General features: G+C 38.6%; 3 protein-coding genes across 3 annotated transcripts; 1 reads left to right on the top strand and 2 right to left on the bottom strand.

Annotated features, from left to right (window-relative positions):
* The first annotated feature begins 463 nt into the window (after positions 1 to 463).
* Positions 464 to 4736, top strand: mlx (MAX dimerization protein MLX). Its single transcript, XM_005920314.3, has 8 exons — positions 464 to 590; positions 1507 to 1546; positions 1689 to 1778; positions 2650 to 2756; positions 2836 to 2938; positions 3402 to 3501; positions 3823 to 4024; positions 4122 to 4736. The coding sequence occupies exons 1-8, from the start codon at positions 477 to 479 to the stop codon at positions 4176 to 4178; spliced, it is 813 nt and encodes a 270-aa protein (XP_005920376.3). The 5' UTR covers positions 464 to 476; the 3' UTR covers positions 4179 to 4736.
* Positions 4737 to 6520: 1784 nt separating this feature from the next.
* LOC102301592 (PSMC3 interacting protein) lies at positions 6521 to 12108 on the bottom strand. Its single transcript, XM_005920315.3, has 8 exons — positions 9917 to 12108; positions 9453 to 9553; positions 9267 to 9356; positions 9082 to 9193; positions 8734 to 8879; positions 7893 to 7946; positions 7677 to 7736; positions 6521 to 7597 (listed from the first exon to the last, which is right to left on the bottom strand). The coding sequence occupies exons 1-8, from the start codon at positions 9933 to 9935 to the stop codon at positions 7541 to 7543; spliced, it is 639 nt and encodes a 212-aa protein (XP_005920377.1). The 5' UTR covers positions 9936 to 12108; the 3' UTR covers positions 6521 to 7540.
* Positions 12109 to 12252: 144 nt separating this feature from the next.
* On the bottom strand, positions 12253 to 20479 carry retreg3 (reticulophagy regulator family member 3). Its single transcript, XM_005920318.2, has 10 exons — positions 20370 to 20479; positions 19873 to 20149; positions 18355 to 18461; positions 17954 to 17984; positions 17712 to 17838; positions 15797 to 15881; positions 15185 to 15322; positions 14778 to 14857; positions 13985 to 14117; positions 12253 to 13897 (listed from the first exon to the last, which is right to left on the bottom strand). The coding sequence occupies exons 2-10, from the start codon at positions 20118 to 20120 to the stop codon at positions 13350 to 13352; spliced, it is 1497 nt and encodes a 498-aa protein (XP_005920380.1). The 5' UTR covers positions 20121 to 20149; positions 20370 to 20479; the 3' UTR covers positions 12253 to 13349.
* Positions 20480 to 21294: the final 815 nt, after the last annotated feature.

Here is a 21294-nt window from a genome sequence, read left to right as displayed (position 1 = left end):
TCATCAAAAGGATAAAGCTAATCATTTACTTACAGGTGTAACGGTGGAGCACAGGTATTGAAGTAAAGTGAGTTTAAATACTTGGTGTTTTTCATGTAAAGCAACAGTAGGTACACAAGATACCTGAAGAAGAGGATTGACGCAAGTTTCAGGGGTGATTTGTGACAGGAAGATAGCTGCAAAAATGAGATAGGAAATGTTATCGCTAAAAAAAGAGATAAGCAGACCTGGAGGTGGCAGAGTTGAAGATGCTAAGATTTTCACTGGCCATGATGAACAAGATTAGAGAGCAGTTGAAAGAAAGCAGATTTATTTAAGTGTTTAAAAGACAAAGAACTGATAAAAAATATTATTTTAGTTTTCCTCTCTTACTATATACTCCTTCTGTTTGTTTGGTTTTTCTTTTCAATACAGTCTTTCTGTGACATAAAACCTACATTTTATGCGGTCAGTCACTGCAGTATTACTTTCAAACCATGGGGTGGCGTTTTCAAGAACAGTTACAATTCACTACCATGGTGCACAGAAGAAGAAATCCGTCGCATTCCAAAATGACGGACCCGACAACATCTCCAGAGGACCAGTGGAAAGTGAGTAACTGCTATCAGAAACCTCTTTTTTGGTTTCAAATGACTCATGTGTTAGGCGTATGGCAGCACTGGCAAATGGCAAAAGCTGTGCTGTCTTAAAGTTGAAGCTTTAGTAAAGTGCAGGGAGTACACGGTTTGTTAGCTCCGTGGCTAACTAACGTTAGCTTCCGAGGTTTTGATAACGTTAGAAAGCTGTATTGGTTAGCTAACCAATTGCCTACTTATGTAAACAAATCAGCCATTGTTCCCCCTATGGTGTATACAACATGTCTTCACCTACACACGCAAAGTTAAATTAAAGAAAAAAGGTCTGAGTAGCTGCTTGTTTCTTGCAAATCTACAGTGCAGCATCAGTGTTTGTGAAGCTCACATTACCTTGTCTGATAGGCTACTATATACTGTATATAATTAATTACCAGACCACAGAAATTGAAATTGTCTTCGTTCCACCGATTCCTTAATATGGAGTCTGTGGAAATAAAATAAAGAAAATAAATAATTAAAAATAATTAACATGTGTTCAGGGCCCCCATTTAAAAAAAATGTCTCTAAAATAAATTGGGTATAGTAATTTTACAGTACGTAAGTAAACATCTATTGTTTAAACTTAACATATATTCATTCCCCCCCCCCCTCCTGAGCTTTTGAAACTTTGGAAACCACAAATTAGACAGCTGTGCCCTACATCAAACAATAGTTCTGTGATGAAGGCTCTTATTTTCTACAGCTTTTTACCCACCTGTTTTCCTGAATTGGACAAATCAGGGCAATGCTCAGTGGGGGCTTAACTGGTTGGCTATTGCTCTTTTGTCAAACAAATGTAGGGCAGCACAGCGTTTTCCCTTGTCATTAGCTGCACAGCCTCTTATTTTTTTTGCCTTTTTCTATCTTCTGCTCTCTCGTGATGGCTCGGCAGACATCTGATGGTGCTTTCAGCGATGGTGGCTTTGACAACAGTGAGTATTCAGTCAGTTCTTGTGTTGTACTTCATCACCAGTGTAATCTGATCTCTCACATGATACCGATTATAGATGTATATCAAAATATGTTTTGATTTTGTTGTGAGTTATGTTTGATCACTGCTGTCTTGTTGTCTAGGTTATATCTCTGAAGCAATCAGAAAGGGTACTGTAGTGTCCCGGGCCAACAGTATCGGCTCAACAAGTGCCTCTTCAGTGCCAAACACAGGTACTGGGTTTGAATGTTGTATATTTATGTGATAGTTTGATACTAGTAATGTAATTGTAGTGTAGGTTAATTGTTTACTTGTTTGGTTGTTGTAGCCTGAGCCAGTCAGATATTTTTGTTTATTTAGTGTAAAAGCGAAATACAATGAGACATAGAGACAGCTTTGCTTATATTTCTCAATGATTTGTACAAAAGGAAAAATCTCTCTTGCTTGTGATTAATAAAAAATATATATTAAGCTTAGCTCTAAAGCTTTTATTTTTATTTATTCCAGAAGTTAGAAAATGTATATGTTACAGTAACAAAACAGTATGGCCCTGAAATATGTCTTAAAAAACAAAAACGCAGTTTGAATAAATATAAATAAAGATCTAAATATTTTTTTTGTATTGCTATTCTAGCAGTTAATTTTCATATTTATTTCACTCTATTTTGCTGTACAGTGTTTTGTGACTGCTTTATACATACAATTTTCTTACTTCCCAAACACAAGGATTGCTGTGTGAGGTAGAAAATATTTCCTGTATCATTCCATGTTTAATTATGGAAACATGTGTTTCGTATTTTACAATATTTTCTTAAATTCTTTGAGGGTTTTATGAGATGTTAAATAATAATTTACTTTGTAAATTAAGTGCATCACAGTAATTCATACTGATGAAAAACAATGAGGTTGCCTATATGTGTGAAATGAGTGCCAACACAGGAATGACTCCAGGGTTAATAATCTTGTACAGTTATGAATTGATTTGATCAACTTTTTAAAAATAGCTACCTCAGCATTTTGTAAGTTGGCTAACAAAAACACTGCTAATGTCATGGTTCAGATTTTTATTTGTTCATTAATGAGTATTAATCTATTCCCACATAGATGATGAAGACAGCGACTACAGGCATGAAACATATAAGGACTCGTATAAAGATCGTCGGAGACAAGCACACACACAAGCTGAGCAGAAGCGTAGAGATGCTATTAAAGTAAGGACACACATCTTGAAAGTTGGAGATTTGCTTTAACTTTTTTCAGTAGTTACTAGTTGCTCTCTTTTAACATTAGAAAGGATATGATGACCTCCAGTCAATCGTTCCAACCTGCCAGCAGCAGTCTGAATTTGCGGTGGGAGCACAGAAGATCAGCAAGGCTACTATTCTGCAAAAAAGTAAGATGTGGTCAAACATAACCTTTGTTAACATTTGAACAAACTTGGACTGTCTCTGCTGAGTAACCTTGACTTCAGATTTAGTTTGAGATAATCTATATATTAATTAATACATCTGACATCTTGATAAGAAAAGAGCACTTTTCTATCCTAGTTTATGTTTATGTGCTATGGAAAAAAATAGTGCTTTGTACTGACCTTGTTTTGTATGGCGCTAGCTTTCATTCAGTTACATCTCACTTGGCCACATTTAACAATAAAAAGAGACGATAGACTAAGTTCAAGGAAGAACAGATACTTCCTGTCTTGCAGGGGCTCCTTTACCCAACAAAAGGGGAAGTAACAGTACCAACACCCTCAGTATAAAGGTTAACTTTCAACAGTGTACCTAAAACTTGTGTATAAGGCAAAAATCCCCAACTGACGATTTCTTGGTTGTTGTTGTGTTTTGTTTTGTTTTTAGCAATTGACTACATCCATTTCCTTCACAAAGAAAAGAAGAAGCAAGAGGAGGAAGTTTCTGTCCTAAGAAAAGAAGTGATGGCGCTTAAGATTATGAAAACGTGAGTGGTTTAAAATTTATAAGCCAAACTGCTTTTTCCACATTGTGTACTTCACAGGTCTTCTTTTTTTGACGATCTGAGACTTCCCTAAATCCTCTCAACATACCTGCACTGTGTGCAAGTCACATCTTTTCTCCATCCAGACCGATGGAAAGACAGATTGTAAAAAGAATGCTGGTCTGGGGGCAAAGAAAGAAAACTATGGAGTAGGGAATGCATTGATGTGTGCTTTTATCCATGTTCTCAAAAGAATGACTCAAATTCATTGTTTATGAAATTATATTAACCCCCCCCCTTTTTTTTTTTTAAATGTTTTAATAGGAACTATGAGCACATAGTGAAGGCTCACCAAAACAACCCACAGCAGGGAGAGGATCAGGTGTCGGACCAGGTCAAGTTCAACATCTTTCAGAGCATCATGGACTCCCTGTTTCAATCTTTCAGCAACTCTGTTTCAGTGAGCAGCTTCCAAGAACTTTCGGCCTGTGTATTCAGTTGGATTGAGGAACACTGCAAGCCACAGGTAAGGAGTATGTTTAAAAAAAACCCATGAGAACTTTATTATTTTGTGTTTATGTTGAGGTATTTATAGTTTGTTTTCTGCTTATGTTCTTTCCTAGACGCTGCGGGAGTTTGTTGTTGGAGTGCTGCGGCAGCTCAACAGTCAGCTTTACTGACTGCACCTGGCCTCTGGTTAACTCCCAAAAATGGACTTTTTGAGCTTACTCTGGCCTCTAAGAGTAAAAAAATGTTGATCAGCCTCAAGCTATGTCACAGTATTTATACTCACTTTGACTCATCAGTGACTCCCTGGCTGCAATTTGATTACCTCATCACATGTGGCAGAGGTGAAAGGTGGCATTGGAATGAGCAGATATAAGTTTAATGCAAATCACTTTAAGCTTTGAAATGTACATACATGTTTAACTGAGTGTATTTCAGGATCTTCTGATTGTTATTTGATTTGGGAACCCAGCAGTACAGAAGTCACTGAAAGTGCAGTTTTCAATGTGTCAGGCAGGCAAAATATTGTGTTGAACTAATGGTAATCACCATCTGCAGTAGCCATAGTTGCCCACACTGAGATAAAAAACATGAGGGGAGATTAGATCTTAATAGCGAGAACTCTTCTTACAGATTGAGTGAACTGATGGTAAAGTTTATGGTGCATTTTAAAATAATTAACAGAGAGAAAAGAGGGGAAGGGAACTCATGAGCCAACACGTTCCCCTCTGTCACATCAAGCATGACTTTGTAGCTTAATGCTGAACCAAAGGAACTGTTTCAGCTTCAGTGGACGAACACTGAGCCACTCCTTAGCTGTAGCAGATAATGGAAACTTCTGCAGAGTAGGGCTGCCACAAACGATTATTTTGATAGTCGACTAGTCACCGATTATTTTTGCGATTAGTCAACTAATCAGAGCATGCATCCATTGGATGTACAGCATACAGCTTATTGCACCAGCATGCATCTGCTCTTATATAACTATCATTAGCTTACAGCTTTAAGTGTTTAAGGTATGTGCTAACGAAAAATAAAGACAAGATGATAGTTTATTAAATGTTAATGAAATTTGGAGATTGTTTCGGTGAAGTTTAATAAACTCCTTGCTATCTAAAATATAACAGGACACCGGAGTATATTCTCCAGCTTCTCACACTTCTGATAATCAGCGGTCTGCTTGACGTTTATTCAGCTGTGTAACCTATAACTTTAATCTCAGCCAAACAGATTTACTCAGAAACAAATAAAATACTACAAAAAGCCAAACAATAACATTTTTAAGTTATCAAAGTGACTTATATGTTTAACCTGAGTAGCGAAAGACGGCGGTGGGTTTGAAAACAATTTGCGGGAGTCCGGTGTTCTCACGGACTCTAGTGAGCCTTGCCCCCGGCTAGCTATCGAGCTAGTGGGTAACAGACGTCTCCAAAAACGTCAGAGCGCTTTTGAAAATATGTGGTGTCCTGATAAACTGAGCCGATATTTGAGGTTTACACAGCTACATTCTCGCCTGAAAATATGTTAAACGTTTATTTTGTGACCCAGAAAAAATAATAAGAGTAATATTAAAACTAACTAGCTGCCACCATGGTTGGAAACTGAGCTGGGCCGCGCTATGAATTCTGGGACGGAGCTACTTCTTCTTCTTCGGGGTTTAACGGCAGCTGGCATCCTTGTACATGCAGTGCTGCCATCTTCTGTTTCAGTCCGTTATTACACTCTTAAATTCTACTACTTATTCCTGCGTCTTTTGTGATCTTACAAAGCTTCAAACGACGCGTCGACTATTAAATCAGTCGTCGACGATTCTGATAGTCGACGTAATCGTGACTAGTCGACTAATCATGGCAGCCCTACTGCAGAGTAACAATCAGTGCTAAGTGTGTTATCAGGAAAATGCTATATGAAGTCTCAACAATTTATCACTGAGATTTGGCTTGTAATCCGACACATTTTGAGATGTACATAAATGGAGCTGTGACAAGCTGATAAAGTGCTGAAATATCAAATTATTGTATGTATAAATTTAAATCTCTTTACAGCGTGCCATTTAAAATTTTATAGTTGGCGTATTTCAATTCAATTTGGCTTCAATGGCAGGAAATGTAATGAGTATTCTCTCTCATAATTGAGCTACATCACACTATGAAGCAATGTGTGTGGTGATCTTTCTGCAACTTTCAGATTTTCCTTTAATCAAAAAGCTTAAAATTTCAGCTTCAGTTGGTCCAAATCCAGCAGAATGAATATTGTTTACTTTTGTTATCAGTGGTTCTCAGTGGCTAAGATGCAGTTCATGCCATGTTGTGTATCAGCCAGAACCTGCTTCTTTTTTTTTTCCACCAAAAACTGTCCCTTTGAACTGCAGCAGCCAAGTTCATGCTGTGTATTGAGATTTACAGCTGCTGTGTGCTGAATTATGAGTGAATTTCAAGTAGGTGACAGCTCATTTTAATGAAGGTTTTTTTGTTGTTTCTATAAACATCCTTTCCTGTGTTAGCTGTATTCATGGAAATGTTTTTTTTTTGTAACTGGCTTAAGTTGTTTCAAGTGTATTAATAATTCTATTATACAAGCCATGTACACTCAGTGGCCACTTTTAGTTACCCCCCCTGTAAAATCCAGTCTGAAATCTGAGCCTTAAATTCTGCTTTATAACATTTTTTTCTTTCTTTAAATGTACACCAGCAGATGGGTGTCATCTATGCATTAATGTACAGCTCTGTTAGTGTTGTAGTTTGCTGTGGTGTTGAATGTTGACGTTTTTAATTGACAATCCAAGGAGGTTGAATATTTAATAGGTTTTAAATCTGTACCTCTGAGAGAACACTATGTATTTGATTGTATTTAATTTCATAGGTTTGCCTAATAAAGTGGCCACTGAGGGGTTTTTTTTGTCATCCAAATTATGTGGAAATGGAGCATCTGTGCATAACAATAACAGGAAAAATCATAAAGCTAGGCAGTGGTTCCCAACTGTGCAGCTAATTTCATTTTTTATTTATGCTTCACAAGAATTAAACAAACAATTGTGGCGCTTCAGCATCAGAATTTATGGTCTTGAACATTTAATAAGCAGAAAACAGTACAACTGTAATTCAAAAATATAGATATATACATTATACATTTTAATTTATGCTTTCAGAAAATAAAAGCAAGATGGAGTTGAACAAGAACAACAATGTATAGATTTTAAACATTTAAATAAAGCCTTGACATTTTCACTGGAAAGCTCAGGATTGGTTAAATCTGTTTAAAAGGGACAATTTAAACCAGCGTTGCCTTTGAGGTGAAGAGCATGACTGTGTTAATTGATGTGAAAGTCTTAAGAGTTTCACAAGCAACAAAGCAGTTTTTTATAAAAACATACTTTCAGTTATGAACTTTTTTTCAATTAAAGCATTTATTAAAGTTGAACTATTTATTCAAAAAAAGGGCCATAAATAAAGTATTCTCTGGGCTTCAGATTGCTTTCCTGTGTAATCCATTTGCTTAGATTAGTGGCAAGGTGACTGTAAAAGAACTTTCTTGTTCAAGTATTTGGAAGAACTACTTTACAGTCCTCATCAGTCTCCACTCCAACTTCTTCCTGTGAGGAAGCAGAATATTGCAGGTAAACTTCATTTTATTCTTAAAAATGATTTTTTTTTTTAGTGTCTTAAACTCACCAGGAACTCCTTTTTGCTCTTTGGATAACCCTCGAGGATTGCATTTGTCATGTCTGAAGCCTAACACAAACAAGGTGCCAAACACTTTAATAACATATCCATATGCAGTTTCACTCAGACTAATGAAAGGGATTGTACTGCATTTTTTAAATACATGGCATGCAATACGAAACATGAGCTACGAATACAAAAAGGAACTTAAGTGAAAAAGATTACCAGTCTCTTCCTCTTTTTCCACTCTTTAACGTAGAGATCTCGTTCTTTATAAACCTGCAAATTAAAAATAATAATAATATATATAAGCAGCTGGATAGCGTAGTGGTAAGGTTACACACCTTTGGAGCAGGAGTGGCAAGTTCGATACCCAACATCCACGTTGCAGGTCCAACGTTCGGAAGAAGGGACTGCTCTCACAGAGATTGATGAGGTACAAAAAATGCTATGGCAAGGGGGAGCCAGTACGACAGGTTGGGGGGGAGATATCATTATCACCCCCACCAGAGATTGGGTACCAAGCCCCAAGTGTGCCAGAAGAAGGATTGTTGAGTGCAAGAGATCATGGCAAGCTGGATCCTCCGTTACCAAGACTACGTGAAGTACCCTGAGAGGCTTTACTAGATGATGTGAATGCAGCACTATGCCGCCACCATTACCATTACCGAGACTAACAAGCTGATCTACAGTGAAATGAGATGTTAAACAGCCACATGGGAGCAGTACCCTACTCTGTAGGAAAAAAAACCCAGCCCCATCCAAGGTCAACAACAGTATATGCACAGTTGACTCATGAATCATTAAGATTTTTATGACACTGTGGAAGACAGAGGACAACTGAAGGCTGTAGACCATGGTACTCAAACAGGGAGAAGGGACAGTGAGATGGGGATTCATTGGCAAATGGGTGCGATGACATAGCCTAGTTCCATAATTAAAAATTTACTGAAACGTGTGAATATGACAAATATGGAAAAAAAAAAAGTCGGTAAGGGGGAAATACTTTTTCACAGCATTTATAAATAAGAGAGGCCATGGGACAGATCCCTGGTGGATTCCTCACCTTGTCCTTCTCCTCTGGCGTGATGTGATTTGAGGCCGACTTTATCTTCTCCAGTCGGGCTCTGTACCCAGAACACTCTGCTTTTAGCTCCTGGATCTCTGACACCATTTCCTCTGTTGTAAGGGAGCTGTTTAGCTCCTTCAGTTCTGTCATCACAGATTTCACACAAATTTACAGAACATCCCCTTTCAAACATATGCAGTAGAACAAAAACAACACGTGTAGAGAAAAGAGAAGTGGGGACAAGCCTCATCGTAAACCGTTTACTGTATCAAACAGCCACATCTTGTGGCTTAACAGTGCGCAAAATCTGAAAAGATAGTGTCAGTGATTAGCAGAAAATGTCACCTGCATCCAGCTGCCTGCAGCTCTGGGTAAGGGATTGCACCTCTTCACTGAGCTCTGAGATCTGATGGTCCATTGCCTTCAGGTCTGCATCGTTCACATCTTTGAACTGAGCCTGTGGGACAGATTGAGTTATTCCAGTTACTTATAAATTATATGTGCATAATATTCCAGACAAACAGACTAACCTGGTCAGCAAAATAAATCTTTTGCTTGCCATATATTTTCTCCTTTATCTTGCCTTCCAGGGCCAGCAGCTCCATGGCTTTGACCACTGCCTGTTGGAAGAAATGTGTAAAAAACACTTAGTTGTAGGCTATGAAAAACAGGTTAATTTTAGGCATCTAATTGTCTCATTGAAGTGTTAAACTCGCCGTTTTGCCCAGACCATGTTGCTTTTGTAAATTAGAGAAGACATCCTGAGCGCTATAGGGCCGGTTCTTCTCATTTAGGTAGGCAAGGATGACGCCCGCCCCTGTGAATGACAGCAGGACAAGTTTAACGTTTATCTAAACTTACCATAACATTACACTTAACTTATACTAGAAGTAGATTTTCATGATTATGTTAATATCTAATAGTGTAATATCGCTGGCCACAATCATCATCCTAATCTATTTTAATATAAATATGATTCCCCTCCTTAAAACAAGTATATCGTTTGGAAAAGTGGAAAAAGAATAAAAACACGGAGCTCGTCTCAGCTAACGCTAGCTTGTAGCCGTTTGGCTAAACGTTTCCTTTTATCTGTGACTTTTAACAATCGTCGTTCGCTCAGTGCAGGCGACTGACAAGCCATCTAACTTGTTATAGCCTAGAATATAAACTTTTTACCTACCGTTATCTTTTTTACTCATTTCCAACTACTCCACTTTAGCTTTCCAGATCCGAGTTTCGCGCAAAACGTACGTCACGGAAAAGATCGTTCATGCTAAAAGATGCAACACACCAGCACAAAATCCGTCTTCTGCCTTCGCGTTTGAGCGCCCCTCTGTTAATTCTGCCCCAAAAGTTATTAAGTATGACAGGTTGAAAGTATCTCAATGGTTCTTTTACTTAAATTATTTTATGTTTAGTAAACTTTATCTCCTTCTTCATTCCATGTCGTTAGCGATATCCCGAAAAAAAAGTAGAGTGACACCTCTTTTAATTTGGCTGTTCTCAGAAGCAGTCAATTCAGTCCAAAACCTAACCGGCCACTTCATTAGGTACACCTGTTCCCGAACGCAAATATTTATTCAGCTAATCACATGGTACCAACTCATACATGAAGACATGTGGACATGGTCGAGATGACCTTCTGACGTTCAAACAAAGCATCACAATGAGGGGAAAAAGGAGATTTGGATGACTTTGAACGTGGCATGGTTGTTGGTCTGAGAATCTTAGACACTGCTGACCTACTGGAATTTTCCCTCACAACCATATTTTGGGGTTTACTGAGAATGATCAGAAAAGAGTTGCTGCAGTTCTCTGGGTGAAAATGTCTCAATGTCAGAGGAGAATGACCAGGGTGCAATAAACAAGATATACAGAAGAGCATCTCTAAATGTTGAACTTTGAAGAAAGATGGGCTACAGAAGAAAATCTTACTGGGTATCTCATCAAATTAAAAGGTTAGAAAAACGTTGCCTGGTCTGGTGGGTCTCAATTTGTGCTGTAACATTCAGATGGTAGGATCAGAATTTGATCTAAACATTAAAACAAATGTTGGTGTTGGTGGTGATATCATGTGTGGCATATTTTCTAGGCACAGTTTGGGCTGCTTAACCCTAGAACACTATCGCAATAAATAGTAACACAATCACTACTGCCAGGTGATATTTACCCATTATATAATAAGATCAACAAAAAGTATGTCATCAAAATATATCAAAATATCACAACATGACAAACTAGTGTGGTCTTCTTTTATTTTCAACTGTGCCATGTCTAACAAAATGAAAACAAACGTGTCACGGGGGGACCCTAAAATAATGCTAGAAAACAGAAAAATTAGGAATTCAAGAACAAAAAAATTCCTAAACAAAAAAATAATGACACTGAAAAGCTGGTCTTTGGTCTACCCTTTCCTGGGACATTTGAGACTTCCCTGGTAAAGGCACAGTCTCCTCGACGTGCTAAAAGCTGCAGGAGAGAGAAATCATGTAAATGTATTTGCGCAGATGAAAATCACCCAGCAAAAGTGTTCTAGGGTTAATGCTGAGCATTGTTTAAATGCCACAGCCAACCTGTGTATTGTTAGTGACCATGTCTATCACCTTGTGACCACAATGGCAATGAGTCAAATGTACTTTAAATGGCCAACAGGACACCTTTGACATGTGACCAAATGTGACACAAAATGTTTTTATTATTCAAAGACTGCTTTAGAGAAATCAAATTCCCTTGCAGCTCTTTGAAGTCCACAGCTATGATGATCCATCTAAAACGGAATAAAACACAAATGTCAAATTAGGCCGTGACTGGTTTTCTAGTTGTTTCAGAGCTTTTCGGTATTAAATGAAGTACATCTGAATTGCCTTAAGAGCACCTTTGATAAACAAAGAGACAGTTAATTGCAAACATTTTATTTAATATGATTTGCACATCAAAACATATCAAAACCAGTTACACAGAAGGAAATACACTACTATGCACATTACATTACAAACAGCCTACAAATCCCTCATGATGAGGACTTCTCATAGAACAGCCTACAGAAACATTCTTGTTAACTGATATGGTCAAACCAAGTCCAACTAATTTAGTAACATTTATTTTCTGCAATTTCCCATCAGTTTACATTGTTCTATTTAAATTCTGAATCCAGCAGATTTTTTTTCCATACTGTGCTAAAATTGCAGCTACGATTTTCTTCTCAAAATAACACAATTGAAAACAGTGATGTTTTTTTCCTCTATTAAACAACCAGCATTTTAACTTTTCATATGTGCATTTCAGTAAATCTCACTTGTGGCTCATGGAAATTTCAAGTGCCATTTCCACTCTAAAACGCTATACAGACATGGTTTGTCCATGTATAGGAAATCAGGCCGACCAGCAAAAGCCACTATAAAATAACACTTAAAAAAGATATGAGGTTAACTTCCTATCCAAACTTGATGTAAACAAGGTCGCCTATTAAGATTGTAAAAGAGCCTTGAGAATATAATTTTCTCTCTTTAAAAAAAAAAAAAAAAAAAAAAAAAAAAAAAAGGTCAGTTTGAAGGTCAACCAGATAGAATACAAGAGTGGTAAGACATAAAGAGACTATTTTAAATTTTTTCTTTAAAAAAACAAACAAAAAACTGAATCGCAAACAAACCCGAGGGCTCATTCCAGGTATTTAACATGCACACAAGGTAATTGAGCCATTTAAAGGGCAGGAAAATGGAAAAAAAAAATAAATCAGAAATTACTCACACGCGAAAAAGAAGCATGTTCTGATGTGAGGAACAAATTCATTAACACAAATGTAACAGAGCTACTTTGGGCCACATAAGACTATTGTGACAAAATAAACTTTGAATGCGTTCCTGTTAGTCAAGAGAAAAGGAAAATAGAAAATGTTGTACTTTATCCAGATATCATTCACCTTCATTGAAGAACATAATCACTGACTAAATATGCAACTGCTGTCAAGTGTTTAAATTGTCTAAATGATTCTCTAAATGAATTCGATGGTGCACCATCAAATTAATCCTCTTCCATCAGATCGTGTTAAAGACAGCCGAGTATCAACATGAACATGAGCTACTACTTATTGAAGGGCTGATACATCCAAATACTGCAATGCCTAAATAAGCTTTTATATAAAAGGCTGTTGCACAATATCAGTACTAAAACATGGCTCAGCTCAACCAAGAGGAATGTCACATTTGGTCCTGTGTTAATAGCCCTGTATGTCTAGACCTCGGTGTAGAAAAGATCTGATGGCCTCTGGCTTTCATTTGAAGTCAACAAGTACTTGTACCTTGTAACTGAGTGGTGTGTAAAGTTACAAGACTGCAAAAAGGCTCAATAATGCTGGTATATTTAATGTTTGAATGTGTTTTATGTATGTTATTGTGTTACCTATTGCTCAGCCTACGAAGTAAAAGTTTTCTGGATGATCACATTTTCAAACTACAGCAAAGAGAGTCTGAAAAGATAGAAAATATGAAATACTTCACAGTGATAAACTGATGCTAATCAGGAGCAGGGGTGCTGGAACCTAAAATCATCTCCCACACACATTCTCATACTTTATCAACACACATTCAAGCTGTGCACACACAGACACACACACCTTACTGTGGTTTACCAAGCAGGCTAGACAAAAAGTTAGACCCCTGGCTCTCTCCCCGTCTAGAACCTGCACCTTCACCGAAGGGATCCAGCTGGTTTAGTTCAGACTGATCCAGCATCTCAAAGTCTTCTCCATCCAAGTCCGTGTCTAGCTCAGAGCTGGACTGCTTGCGATAGCTTCGGTGGGCCCCGGCCCTGGGGGGACCTTCTCTGCGTTGGGCAGCAGGAGGCCGTGGTTGCAGTGCCCCGGCTATTGCTGCCTGGATCATGTTGCTGGCAATGACTCCAGCTAAGTCTCCAGTGATATTAGAGGCAGGTGGCAGGCTGCTAAGAGAAAGTTCAGCATCTAGATCCTCTTGGTCTGAGTCAAGATGAGATTCCACATCCAGCACTGAAGCCCGGTGACTAGCTAGCCCAGACAGACCCAGGCTAGGCAGTCCAATGCTCGTGTCATCATCATCATCCATCAGAGTGGCATCAGGGTTTATGGAGGGGAAGTCTGGGAGGTCCTGGGCAAAGGATTCTTCAGCATCACTATGCCTGTCAAAATCTGGCCAGAATACAGACAGGGAGAAGATCAGAAGCATGAACTAACCAGGAAATCGAGGTAAGAAGTCCGTCTTTTTTGTATACATACCCTCAGAGCCTTCAGTCAGTGGGGTCTGGCCACGTGACAGGTTAAATGTTCCATTGTCAGTATAAGAAACCTCAGCATCAGAATGCTCGGAGTCGGTCAGTGCAAGCTCCTTCGCAACAACAGCATCATCAAACTAGGAGACAAAATGAAATGGTTTAGGCTGTGCTGTGGTGCATTTTTTTAAGATGGCAGTCAAGCTGGTAACTCCGACTCTGACATAAACAGAGAAACATTCTTAGTTTGACTCTCTGCTTGTTTCTCATCCTTTTACCGTCTGCAGGCTTTGCCACAAACACACATTAAGACAAAAATAAACAGGTACATTTTGTGACGTTCCTAACCACAACAGGAAATGGTGCTGACGTGCTGCTGTAGCTAACAGTGTGCTGAAAAAGCAATAGGTGCAGTGAATGTTTCATCTTTCGTTTCATTTTATAACCTTGTAACCAACACTGTTGACTAACAACAACTCATGTTCACTAAAAAAAAAAAAAAAAAAAAAAAACCTGGACAGACTTTAAATTTTAATTTATAGAATTGTAAAGACTAAGATTTTTTCACAAATTCACATTACTCATTATGAACACTTTAAATATAAAAGTTTACTTCTGCTTTAGGAAGCATTTTGTGTATGTTGACATAATTACTAGATCACAATATGAACAAAAACAAAAACTATATTTGAAGACAAATTTCAGGAATGATGTCCCCGACTTTAAACAATAGAAAGGCAGGCATAGTGAGTAACAGTTTGATTAAAATATCAAGAGCTTTAGAAGTGCAACAGCCTTACTGTTGGGCAAAAAGCGGCCAACTCCTCCTCACTGTCACTGGCTTCACCCGAGGCTGCACCATGTAGAGGTCTTCGTAGGACTGCAGAGCGGAGTGACCAAGACAACAAATAATTACTGAGTCCAGCTTATTTTAACTGTAGTAGTTAAATACACAGTGTGCAGGACAACCAGTTTTAGAAATGGTTTGTAAAATTAGAACTGATTAACAGATTAATCAACAAACAAAGAAAAAAAAACAACACTTTACATCACTATCTCTACTCTGATATTTGCACTTTGGTCTCATTTACTGGAGTGGAAATTGTCTTAACAACAGTTTCATCTCAAACGAATAAATTTACATAAAATCCAGTTAGCTGCCAATTCTAGTAAAAATATACACGATACAATTTGGTTTACAACTTACACTGATTGTCAATGGGCTTTAACATCATGTATCCACGAACGCTGAAGTCCAGTCGCTGCAGGACTGGCTCCAGCTTGATGCCAAGATGCTGGAAAAGCTTGTGATAGGCTGCCAGAGGAGTCAGGAGAGTAGCTAACACTAGAGGAGGGGCAGAGAGAATACTAGTTAAGATAGAGAAGAGGGACATTTCTATTAAAGTGCAGTATTTCACTACAGAAAGATAGCCTGTTGACTTTTTTTTGTGATAAAGAAAAACTGAGGGACAGGGAATAGAGGTTTAATATGTAGAGTACAAGCTGATGTTTGGATTGTTTCAGACGTCAGACGTCCTCCTTGCCCAGCTTTGCAGCCTACTGGTTGAAGGTTAGGAGATTAGCTTGGTCTCTGTCTGACCTCCTTAGCTTTCTGCCTGGCTCTTTCACTCCTGCCTGGTCTGCCTCATCCACATTTTAATCACCTCACAGATCAGGCCCCGGTACTGAGCCCCCACAGATCTGGTTTCCCCACCCATGCACTTTTAATTAGACTAGTCAGGCAGAGTTTCTTTGCCAACATAGTTCTGTGAAGAGGCGTGGGTTTTTAATTAGAACTGGATAAACTGCTCGGACTCACAAGCAGAGTAGGAGAGCACTAATCCAGGAATGTAGCGTCCAATGATAGCCAAACAGCTGAACACTCCACAGGTCAGGATGCAAAACTGTCACAGAAGAGCCGGAAAAACAAAAACAAACAAACAAAAAACAAGCAAACAAACAAAAAACACACACACAAACAGAAAATAGTCAACAACACCATCACGTGTTGCCCATGGTGCACTTATCCACAGCTACAGTCACACTAGGGAAAACAGGAGACCGTATCACGACTAAAAGTATTCCAACCCCGTGCAATGAACATGTGGAATCTCTTCGAAATGGTAACTTTAAAGATGGCGAGCAGGACAATGACAAATCAGTCAGTTGCAGTCTTTAAAGTGACAATGATAAAACAGCAATAACTGTGATTTAACTGGACAAAGATAGCTGCTCAGTAACTGATATTATACAGGAATATAACAAGAAAACAAGCAGCTGACTAGAATGATCTATTGCAAAGATAATCGTCACATATAAGTTGTGTCCATCATTACAGACTAGGGCTGCCACGATTAGTTGACTAGTCACGATTACGTCGACTATTAAAATTGTCGATGACTAATTTAATAGTCGACGCGTCGTTTGAAGCTTTGTAAGATCACAAAAGACGCAGGAATAAGTAGTAGAATTTAAGAGTGTAATAACGGACTGAAACAGAAGATGGCAGCCCTGCATGTACAAGGATGCCAGCTGCCGTTAAACCCCGAAGAAGAAGAAGTAGCTCCGTCCCAGAATTCATAGCGCGGCCCAGCTCTGTTGTCAACAATGGCGGCAGCTAGTTAGTTTTTATATTACTCTTATTATTCTTTCTGGGTCACAAAATAAACGTTTAACATATTTTCAGGCGAGAATGTAGCTGTGTAAACCTCAAATATCTGCTCAGTTTATCAGGACACCACATATTTTCAAAAGCGCTCCGATGTTTTGCGCTCTGACGAGGGGTAACAGACGTCTCACCAGCTCGATAGCTATCCGGAGGCAAGGCTCACTAGAGCCCGTGAGAACACCGGACTCCCGGCAAATCGTTTTCAAACCCACCGCCGTCACTTAGCTTAAAATGTTATTGTTTGGCTTTTTTTTAGTATTTTATTTGTTCCTGTGTAAATCGGTTTGGCTGAGATTAAAGTTATAGTTTTTACACAGCTGAATAAACATCAAGCAGACAGCTGATTATCAGAAGTGTGAGATGCTCAAGAATTTACTCTGGTGTCCTGTTATATTTTAGATAGCAAGGAGTTTATTAAACTTCATCGAAACAATCTGCAAATTTCATTAAACTTTAATAAACTATCATCTTGTCTTTATTTTTAATTAGCACAGACCTTAAACACTTAAAGCTGTAAGCTAATGATAGTTATATAAGAGCAGATGCTGCTGGTGCAATAAGCTGTATGCTGTATGTCCAATGGATGATGATGTGATTAGTCGACTAATCGCAAAAATAATCGGTGACTAGTTGACTATCAAAATAATCGTTTGTGGCAGCCCTACTACAAACCGACTCCAACTGTTTGTGTTTACAAATTAGACAATTTTCTTCAAGCCTCTGCCAAACTGTCTGAGCGACTCCAATAAGTCCAACTTGGACTGTGACTGGGTGTTGCCTCCCAACAGGTCGCCTTGTGATTAAAAAATGGTCTCCCAGAGGTTGATGGTTGAATGTTCAAAGGTTGCACGCTCAACCACAAGTTGCTCGCCCAATGTGAAAAAAATTCTGCGCAATCATTGGTCAACCGCCTATTTTTCCTCTAGTGTGACCGAGTTAATAAACCAGTGAAGGGAAAAAAATTAGAAAAGGATAATAGGTAAATCAAACAGGGATAACTTAAAAATCATACAATAGGTGTTGTGATACAGAATGAAGTCATTGTGTTATTGTGTGTAGCTCTCACTGTGCCAGGATTTTGATGCTTGTACTGCACAATACTGGATTTCAGAACCACTCCACTGACCCAGGCCTCAGCAATATGGTGGCACAATTCAGGCACACTGAGGGTGCCAGGATGCACCAGACCCCAGCTAGACAGGGACACAATCATTTAACTCCTTACTGCTTAATCAACTCCTTATCATTCAACTAATGCTGCAATATGAGAATAAAAAAATAATAAAAAAAACAACAGTGGCTACAAACCTCTCATTTTCTGATTCATCCAGCTTTCTGACTGTAAAGGGAGAGAACATTCATCACTTTAAGAAACATTAAATATCACTGTGTAACATTATGTATACATTATTTAGACATTTGCTTGGCTTTCATCTACAGTGTCTTCGGGATTTTAAAAACCACTGCCAAAGATGAACCGTTTCATGACTAATACAGATCACTTTCAAAGTCCAGAGTACAAGGCTGCTGACTGATGTCACATTTATTCTAGGAACAAAAGTACATTTGCTACAGCCACAGTACATTAGGGATTGAATTGGCTGCATTTTGCACAATCTATGACATTCCAGAAGCGGAAAAAAAGGAAAATGCAGAATATGATGTATTCTCTTAAATATACAAATATACATTGAGACAAAATTTAGCACCTCTAATCTCTGGCCAGATCTTATTTCTCCAGGTATCTAGACAGACGAGTACAACCATGCCAGATGCCAACAGGAATATCAGGCGCAGTGAGGTCAGAGCGAAGAACCTGGCAGGGGATAAACCACAGAAAACACATGAACACAGTGCATCTATTTCTTGCTTTCATAGGCATAAACAATCACAGAGCAATGTAATTAAAAAGTTAATGCAAAATTAATTAAACCGCAAGACAGTCTGAGCAAATTCCATTTATTATTGTCAAAGTAAGAATAAGAAAGAAAGCCCACCCTCTGGTGTCTTACACAAATGTATTTTAAACAAGAAGGTTGGCAGTAAGTAGAGTATTTGACCATTTTTTTAACTCCACACACTACTGTAATATCAATTATATCAATAAACATTTAGATGATATTAATCCAACAGACTAACAGATGTTCATATTGTAAAAAATGTGGTCTAACTATACATAAGGTTTCAGGGTTTTTTCCATCTTTCTGTCTTGCACACAACCCTAACTAAATCCCAACTGCTGCTCCATTTTCAGATCACAAGACTCCAAAATGTAATGGGAACAACAATGCTGCAGGATTCTGCCAATCACCGGTTAGAGATTAACCTAACAAAGAATTTGCTGGCAGAACAAGGGGTGTCAGTATTTGGGTTAATGCTGTAATTAGAAGTGACAGTAACAAAAGCAATGTGAAAATGTTTATGGAAAGTTGGGTCACTGAAAAATGAGAACACAACAAGTGCTCAGCACTGAAAATGCAGCTCGTGGTTTCACGAGTTTGTCATCTGCCACCTGTATGTTGAAAATCAGGACAACCCTGTCCTACTGTGAGAGCGGCTGCCCTTGTTAATGTCTAACTTTCAGTCACTTTGGGGTTACGGCTGCATCACTCTGGGCTGAAAATGGCCTGCACCATTATGTGTGTGCAGAAGCAAAGATAAAGCAGATGCAGTGCAAACGTTCTAAAACGCTTGGTGGTCTAATCAAATTCAGGCTGAACGCCAGAACTCTGCAAACATGCCCACCAGTCAGGCTTTCTTTCCATGTGTCAGGTCAATGATCCTTCCTGTACATCTAGCAATACCCAGGTCAACTAAGTAAGCCAAAATTTGGCCCAGTGAAACACTCAAACATACTTACATATTCATATAGTGAAACAACTTCCCCTCTTATCCCCATGACACTAACTGTAGATTTGACCTTTACAGGCTCACTGGTAAAATTGGTAGAGATAATCCACAGCATTACACAGATTTCAAGATTAAAAGCAACAGTTAGGAGCATTAAAGTTGAGTGAAAAGTCCCTGCAGAGTGTGCATAAAAATAGTACCGCCACTCAGCCAGCTGCTTTATCTTGAACTGACAGGCAAAATATTTGCATTGTGTATAAGAACCATCTGCTTCCAGTCACGCTGTCTTGCCTCTTGGTGTTGTCTGGATGTCGGCAACTGTAACACAGAGACACTGAGGAAACATAACTCACAAACTAACACAAGCTAAAACTTACCAGAACACAACGTTGATCACAATGTAGAGAAGGACACAATGAAAGGGTTTTTCCCAGACCAGGACAGACTGCAGGTAGGTCAGGACAGGCTCATAGGGCCCCAGCCTGGACTGGAGAGCAGCTTTGACAGCTCGTACTCGGCCATCTCTTTCGCTAGAGCATGAACGACTTCGAAGGCAGATATCAGCGCTCTGATTAGCAGAGCAATCCCCCACGTCTGCCCCTTGCATTGTTCCAGTGTGAGTCATCTCAGCGTCCTACTCCTGACAAAGTAAGCCTGTAAAATAAAGATTTAAGCTAAGTGGAACCATGTAAACAGCTTCATAAGGAGCGCCACAGCGCCGCTCCACTAACATTTATGCTAACGGATTTTTAAGCTAAAAGCAAATGACGCCAGCCAAACCACTTTATTATGGTCTAACAACACACATTTGACTATATTAAAATAAAATATTTTATCAAAGTGGATAAACGTTTCAAAAGCAGCTAACACTTACTATTTTGTCATTTTTTTGCAGAAATGCGGCGCTCGATTCGGAGAACTTACAATATGGCGTCACCTGTTTTTCTGAGCCGTCAGCGGCCCAATCACAATACACTTTGGCCCTGCGTCATGAGGCATTCAGGTGCAGTAGGAACATCTTTGCTTATTTTGAAGCACTTCGTCGGCAAAGTTGAAAATGAAAGCGCTATTGCGACTGTAATTTTCCACACCAAAAACCTAACCCATTTTCGATTAAGCTGTCCACAACCACCCACTTCTTCCCTCTTTATTCATCATGATTTTAAGCCTATTAAAAATATCATCTCGTACAATTCATTACTTACGACCTATTAATGAAAATGGCTTGTTATGAAAAGAACTTTACTTCCCTGTCTAAATTATCTAAATTTAACTGTATACCTGTTTATTTAGCTACTGTAATTTATCTCATAGACAGTGGGCTTACAGTTGAGCATTTTAAAACGTGTCTACACTGCCCCCTTGTGGTCACATTCTATAATGACATTGATGAATACAAACAAGGGGAACATTATTATTATTATTATTATTATTATTATTATTATTATTATTATTATTATTATTATTATTATTATATAATGTTTATAACGAAAGGATGTGCAGCAGGTTAGACTGATTACAGATGGAAGCTGTACTAAAGAGTGTGCTGAGTACATTGAAGAGCTAATGAATAACGAAAATAACAGAGGGGGAGAGATGGAGGACAGTTAGTGAATCAGGAAGGGCAGAGGATTAGTAAGGAGGAAGTAGCTATGAAGAGTGTGAAGGGGATGAAGAGTGGAGAGGCAGTTGGCCAAGATTACATAAGTGTGGAGGTATGGAGATGTCTATGAGAGTGGAATTTTTTAACCAAATTGTTTAACACAATCTTGGAGAGTGGGATAATACCTGAGGAATGG

Source organism: Haplochromis burtoni, unplaced genomic scaffold (genome assembly GCF_018398535.1).
Source record: "Haplochromis burtoni strain Fernald_Lab_line unplaced genomic scaffold, NCSU_Asbu1 Contig_21, whole genome shotgun sequence".
Taxonomy (NCBI): Eukaryota; Metazoa; Chordata; class Actinopteri; order Cichliformes; family Cichlidae; genus Haplochromis; species Haplochromis burtoni.
Note: the sequence above shows the minus strand (reverse complement) of the source record. Positions and strands in the feature narration are given on the sequence as shown.

Bases quoted from the DNA above. Each gene is read 5' to 3' on its own strand.
- mlx (XM_005920314.3), top strand. From the start codon at position 477: ATGGGGTGGCGTTTTCAAGAACAGTTACAATTCACTACCATGGTGCAC. The intron at 1,779-2,649 runs GTACTGGGTTTG...ATTCCCACATAG, and splicing joins CTCTTCAGTGCCAAACACAG to ATGATGAAGACAGCGACTAC. The intron at 2,757-2,835 runs GTAAGGACACAC...TTTTAACATTAG, and splicing joins AGCGTAGAGATGCTATTAAA to AAAGGATATGATGACCTCCA.
- LOC102301592 (XM_005920315.3), bottom strand. The intron at 9,357-9,452 runs GCGAGTTTAACA...TTCTTCCAACAG, and splicing joins AACATGGTCTGGGCAAAACG to GCAGTGGTCAAAGCCATGGA. The intron at 8,880-9,081 runs GTGACATTTTCT...CTGTGATGACAG, and splicing joins CTGCAGGCAGCTGGATGCAG to AACTGAAGGAGCTAAACAGC.
- retreg3 (XM_005920318.2), bottom strand. From the start codon at position 20,120: ATGACTCACACTGGAACAATGCAAGGGGCAGACGTGGGGGATTGCTCT. The intron at 18,462-19,872 runs GTAAGTTTTAGC...ATCCCCTGCCAG, and splicing joins GTGATCAACGTTGTGTTCTG to GTTCTTCGCTCTGACCTCAC. The intron at 13,898-13,984 runs GTATGTATACAA...TATTCTGGCCAG, and splicing joins ACTGACTGAAGGCTCTGAGG to ATTTTGACAGGCATAGTGAT.